We start from the raw sequence: 6,023 nt of genomic DNA, 5'->3' as shown, positions 1-6,023 counted from the left end.
AGTCTTCCTCCGTTTCTGCTTGTGTGTGATTAATAGGTGGTTTTGAAGAGATCATCTGCTACCAAGGGGTCCTGTGATTGTTCTCAGGAGTCAGCCTGTGGGCTTTACCCATGCAGCCCCACCCTGAGCTCCCAACAGCAGCTCAGCCACGGGGAAGCTGCTGGCAGGCTTCCATCAAGGGGGTGACACAAAGCTGTACTTGTGAACCTGGATTTAACTTTGCTGCCAACCATTGCAGAAGATGAGCTGGGAGAGTGAGTGAGTCACAGGGTTTGTAAGCAGTCAGATTTAAGTATTAAAGAACAAACAGCCTGGCCCACCCAGCTTTGCTGTTCTCTGTTCCAGAAACCGCTGGAGGCCAAGTCATGGAAACGGCTGCTGCTGGTCCATTTCCTTGTGCAGCTCTTCCTGCTGTCACCACTGTCATCAACCCTCTGTTCTCTGTGCAGCTCTTTCTTTGGGCTAGGGCCTCCCTGCAGCAGCTGATGCAAAGGTAAGGAGGAGGCTGTGGCCAGGAAAGGTGAGAGCCAGGAAAGACAGTGTGCGCTCGTGTGCCCATATATCTGTGCAGGAGAGATGAAATACACCTTCTGTGTGCAACCCTGGATCCAAGAAACCTTCCATGCAGTTTCCCACTCCTTAGCACTCCTTTTTAAATCTTTTTTTTACTGGCCCTAAGGTTGTGCAGTCTTGCAGTCGTTTTCCTTTCTAGCTTTCTTTCTTATGATGCTCCCTTCCTGCATTATTCTCACTTTCTGTCCTCAAGTTCTACTGTAATTGACTCCGGTTCCTCTGCAGGTGGCAATAAGCAGTCTTGTTACGTACTTTTTTTAAAATAAAAATGCAGATGTTACGCTTCCCCATCAAACACCACTTGGAGAAGTTGTGGATGAAAAGCCTTGGAAAGGAGCAATAGTGTAACCACCATCCAACATGAGGGAGAGTTTAAGCAGTCCAACTGTAGCTCTAACTCCCTGATTATGGCAATTTTTGTGGGTTCTCTCTCTGTCTCCCTCCTCAGTCTGCCTGGAGGAGGCACGATTTTCCACACCAGCAAAGGAAACAGATGTTTCCACCTCCAGATTTTCTGCCCTTCAGTCTGAACAATTTTGCCCCATTCTGCAGTTACACTTCACCCTGTTTGCCAGACCGCACTCATTGTTTTCTCACGCATTCTTCTTGCAGAGTCTCACTTGCTCACAGTCTGTGCCCAGCTCGCCAGACCAAAGCAGTACTGCTATTCCACCTGAGTACTGCTTTCAGTCCTTCTGACAGGTGTGGACAGCGGTGCACCTTTTCAACAGACAACAGTGTTGCTTCCACAGACTAAGGCAGCCATTCTGCTTGCGTTGATCTCCTTCATAATAAAGGATAATGGGAGACCTTTAGAATAAGAGGGAAAAAGCCCAAGTTAAAATAAAAATTAAACAATGTACCCAATTAATTAGAATCACTGCAAAGCCTTGGAAAGCTGCCATCTTAAATTACTACACGGCTACAACTCCCAGAAAAAAAGAAAAAAAAAATCGGGAGAAAAAAGTTACATATTCCTGTTATCTCAGCAGGAGTTTGAAATAGCCAAGACAGGTGGGAGCTTTTCCAGTAACAGCATTAGTCCTGCACGTGTGCTATTACTAGATATGCACAGCTTCCTCATTCCCTGCTTGGAAGGGTACATATATATTCACAGTTCCTGAGGAATAGAGGGGATGGGAGGTTTGTGTCCCAGCCTTCTTCTTTTTCCAAGCCTGATTATTCTATTACAATGGGGCTGGGTGACATAAAAAAGTACAGAAATGAGTGCTGCATGTGAAAGTGTGGCTGCCCTCGAAGCAATGGAAACTCCAGTGTACACTTAAACTTTGGAAAGTGGAAGGAGAGAGTGCCTTTAGCAGTTACCCTATGTCTCAATGTAAAATTCTAACACTGTCCTGATGATGAAGGTGGAGCTGTGACAATAAAATGCTGTAATTGCTTTCGCATACCTATACTTTAGTTTTGTTTAGGTTCAGCTAAAGGTGACTCAAACTGTTGTGTATAAGTTCCTGCTGCTGTTGAGTATCATCTCTGACCAAGTTGGTGAAATGGGGAGGTGAAAAGGTAAATAAAATCTTGCCTGTAGAGCTGCATGACCTCTGGCCTCAACACAGCTGCCAATAACTTTTATGTGCACACTGCTTCATTTTCAGAACTGGAAGCACAAAGCAGACATCTTCCTCTGCCAGCATAGCAGGAAAAAAAAAAAAAGAAAAAAAAAAAGTGGGTAGAAAAAAGGCTGGGTAAAGGAATACAATATTATTCAGAACATTTTCCTAATTGCGTTTTTTTTCTATTAAAAGACTCCACATGTTAATATTGTTTTGCTGAAAATTGCGATATTTAAATAGCTTCAAATAGCGTTAACGAAGCATTGTTTTAGTTTTGCCTCCAGGAAAAAAAAGACAAAAACAAAATACTGTAATAAACTGTTCTCTGTTTCAGAACAGCTGCCATCAAATTGGTAATATTTTCCCTTTAGCTGTGGGCTGACAAACTTCTCTTTTTTCCCCTTTTCCTTTCAAGAGAATTATGTGAGCACAGCAGCACAAGTTGGAAATTCTGCTAAGCATTTCACCTCGGACATTCATAAACTGTTCTTGAAACTATCGCAACTGCATGGCTTTCATGGGTACAGCACCTGAAAATAAGTCATGTCAAAATAAGCTTCTTGTGTTGAGTACAGTTACGGATGTAGACGTTTCTAAGACTTAAAACTCAGATCCTCGAATGCTGGGGGTTTTAAAGATTTTTTTTTTTTGAGGGGGGAGGGGGGCGGAGGGGAAGGTTTGCAAAGCAGGAATGTTAGCATTAATCACCTGGCCAATGTACAAGTTCAAAAATTACATTTGACGTATTTCTCTCTTTTTGTCCTGCTTTCATTTAATGCTAGTATTCATTTCCTCTGTTTTTTTCTTTACGTTGCTCATTTGTACTTGTTCTCTGCTGTTATAGAAGACCTAGGAAAGCAAAAGAAAAAAATGAAGTCTTCTTTATTTTAAATACAAATCTTTTTTCTTCCTATCCCCATTTTTATAGCTCCCAGGCACATGAAGTCTTACTTCCTTTGTCTCTTGCTTTCTATCTGGAAATCTATGTGAAGAATGCATAAGAATAGTTGGGAAATCTTACCAATCAGCTGATGGAACAGGAAATGCTGAATTCTTAGCAAACGTTTTCTGAAAGTAGTAATTAGGATAAATATTTTTCAATAAGGATAATGGGTATTTTTAAAGTACCCCAATGTTTCCAAATATTAATGTTTTATTCCTTTGCTACTTTGATGCCATGTGCCTGCTGAATCTTCACTGGAGTTTTCTAGGAAAAGGATAGAACAAAATGCAGCTTCCAATAGAAAGAAATAAGCAAGAGAATAACCTAATCAGCCTGTCTTCATATGTAAGAAGTAACATAAATTCTTTTATTACTTTTCCACAAATCATCATTTTAACAACAGCCATCTTTTTTTCCCCAATGCTGGCTGCTATTCAGTTGTTGATAAAGCATAGCATTAGATCATATTTGCAATGCCACATTTCATACCAAAACACCTAAAAATAATGCTCAGTAAAGATCATCAACATATGCTTTGCTGCGGCTTCCCAAAAGGCAACCTGTCTCTACTTGCAGCACAAGTAACCACTCAGGTACTTTCTGTGCCCCGTACATAGCTGTGGCTTAAAGGATCTGAAGCAGGAAAAGGACACGTTTAGCAATAACTGTTTTTCAATACCAACAGCTTCTGGTGACTGTAACCAGAGTTCGTTCAGATACACTAATTTAAAAAAGCTAGCAAACCTCTAAAAAGGAGGTTATGGCACTGCTGGAAATAATAAACCACTGTCAGGTCTAAGAAAACCTAACTTCCAAATCCAGATTGCAAGGCTGCTTCTAGTGTTTCATCCCCACTCTGTTAGATGCAGCATTATTTGTCCCTGGTATAATGAGTAAATCTGATTTTTAAAGAGATGAGGCCATGTATTTTCAGTGTATAAGAAGCAAAGGTGGAATTGACCCCAGTGCTGAAGCACATCTCCCTCAGGGCTCAGTCACTTTGAGGTTTTATACTTTATGAGCCTTGTGAGTAGGGTCCCAAAGGCAGAATGTCCACACACTATCAAACCTGTTCCCCTGCGCTTTCCTAGCATCGCAAACCAACCATAGGAGAAAGCTCTTCCTGAATCCCTCACCCCAAAGCAGCCAAAGCTCTCCCAGCACCTGGCAATGCACCACAGCAGTAGCGTAACACTGACATCCAGTGGATGAAAAAATGCAGTCTCACTAGCTAACTACGTCCCGCTTCTGGACAGAAATGCAAATGGGAGAAGCGTGAAAAGATAGTAAGGACTATTTTCTTCTTACACGTTAGGACTTTCTGAGAGCCGGGAACTAGCCCAGGAGCTGAGATTCCCCCAAATCCATGCGTGAACCTGCGCGGGACCTGCTGGACCATCCATCCAACAAAACATGCTTGCTTTCTACCACGTGAAATTACGGGGGCAATTGCAGCGTGGCACCTTTTGCTCCACTGACATGAATGTTTCTGGTTTCCTAGACTTATACAAAATGTACTACGTATGTTGTTTCCTTTTGCATGCTCCAAGGAAAAAAAAACAAAAACAAAAACAAAAAAACTGGCTTTTCCGAGGCTTTTCCCTCGTATTATTGCATCTCTCGTTTGCTTTTTGGCACCAAAACTCCAATTTCAGCTGCTGCAGTGTTGTAATGGGATTCTCCCGAGGAGACCAAGTGGAAACATGGCACTGGCACGCAGGCACACAGTTTGAGGCCGGGAGGTGACAGCCACTGTGCTAACACCAGTCCTCAGCTGTACTGGAGAACCAAAAGAGGAAATGGGGTGCACACTCCCATTTTCTCTCCCTCTCAAATGCCTTTGTGATCACAGAAGAAGAGCTGGAAGGGACCTACGGAGACCACGTCATCCAACACCGAGCCCCACATCTGAGTGTTGCTGACCCAACAGGTGCCCTCAGAGCGCTCCTTCCTCTGTTCTGCTCGTCTCCTCCTCAGCTCTTCTTGATCCCACAGCCCCCGCTTCCCTCCAGCCCACCGTGCGAAGCCTCCGAACCACGCCCTCCGGGACCACCTCACACAACCCCTCCCCCCACACCAACGGCCGCCAGCCCCGTCACGTGCGCAACGGCGGGAGCCACGTGACGCCCCCGCCGCCTCACGCGGCCCATCACCGCCTTCCCCCCCGCCGCCGCGAGACAGTGCGGGGACTGACAGTTGACTCAACCAATCATAGGGTGGGGGACGCCCCTCACGCCCACGCCTGCGCGTAATCCGGTGGGTGACACCGGGAGCGGCTGCCAGTTGGCTGCGGAGGAGTCGCCGCGCACCAATGGACTGGCGAGTAGAGCGACTGACATCCTCCCCGCCCAATCGCTGTGTGGGAAGGGCGGGGCAAGAAGCAAACGTCGTTGCAGATGGCAGGAGTGTGGCGTTGTTGCCGCCTGGCATCATGAGGCGGCGATGGCCGCGGTCCTCCTCATTGCCGCGTGTGCCTGTCTCCTCCATTGGGCAGAGAAAGGAGGCACGCTGGTGCAGCCTTCTCTCCCACCTCGTTTCGAGCGCCACCGCCGAGGGCCGCAGCTCGATGGGCGGGCCTCTGCATGTTAGGGTGTGACGAGCACATCCCTTCGCCAATGGATTGCGAGGGCGCAACCCACCGGCCAATCCGTAGCGTGGAGAGGGCGGGGCAAGTAGGGGCGGGCGTCTCATTTACGGGGCCAACCTCCCAGCCAACGGGAGGAGTGGGAGGAGGATCGGGCAGCCAGCGAGGGAGGAGACGTCAATATGTGACAGTCAGCCGGAGCAGCCAATCATTGAGGGGGTACTGTCGAGACTGTCCAATGAGAGGAGCTGGAAGGTGGATGTTTCTCTTTGATGGACGTGGGCCGTGGCTAATGGGCGGGGAGATCCATGTGGCTCTCCCCAATAGACAATATTCAAGGGCGGAGAGA

At 46.4% G+C, this 6,023-nt stretch overlaps 1 protein-coding gene across 3 annotated transcripts; it reads right to left on the bottom strand.

Annotated features, from left to right (window-relative positions):
* Window positions 1–1,776: 1,776 nt before the first annotated feature.
* LOC109367243 lies at window positions 1,777–6,017 on the bottom strand. 3 transcript variants are annotated; one of them, XR_002114170.2, is made up of 3 exons: window positions 4,399–6,017; window positions 2,856–2,996; window positions 1,777–2,218 (listed from the first exon to the last, which is right to left on the bottom strand). XR_002114170.2 is itself a non-coding variant. In XM_031554332.1 (3 exons), exons 1-2 carry the CDS (start codon window positions 5,779–5,781, stop codon window positions 2,916–2,918), a joined length of 897 nt encoding a protein of 298 aa, XP_031410192.1. In that variant the 5' UTR covers window positions 5,782–6,017; the 3' UTR covers window positions 1,777–2,218; window positions 2,856–2,915. The 3 variants fall into 3 exon arrangements, 2 of the variants coding, with proteins under 2 accessions (XP_031410192.1, XP_031410193.1); XM_031554332.1 differs by having other exon boundaries at window positions 4,966–6,017; XM_031554333.1 differs by having other exon boundaries at window positions 5,014–6,017.
* Between the last annotated feature and the right edge of the window lie 6 nt (window positions 6,018–6,023).

The sequence above is a fragment of the Meleagris gallopavo genome, chromosome 1, assembly GCF_000146605.3.
Source record: "Meleagris gallopavo isolate NT-WF06-2002-E0010 breed Aviagen turkey brand Nicholas breeding stock chromosome 1, Turkey_5.1, whole genome shotgun sequence".
In the NCBI taxonomy this organism is placed as follows: Eukaryota; Metazoa; Chordata; class Aves; order Galliformes; family Phasianidae; genus Meleagris; species Meleagris gallopavo.
This window is presented reverse-complemented; position numbering and strand designations above follow the sequence as displayed.

Coding starts and splice junctions, on each gene's coding strand:
- LOC109367243 (XM_031554332.1), bottom strand. CDS start 5,781: ATGAGACGCCCGCCCCTACTTGCCCCGCCCTCTCCACGCTACGGATTG. Junction 2,997..4,965: donor TGTTGGATGACGTGGTCTCC/GTAGGTCCCTTC, acceptor TTGCTTTCCTAG/GTCTTCTATAACAGCAGAGA.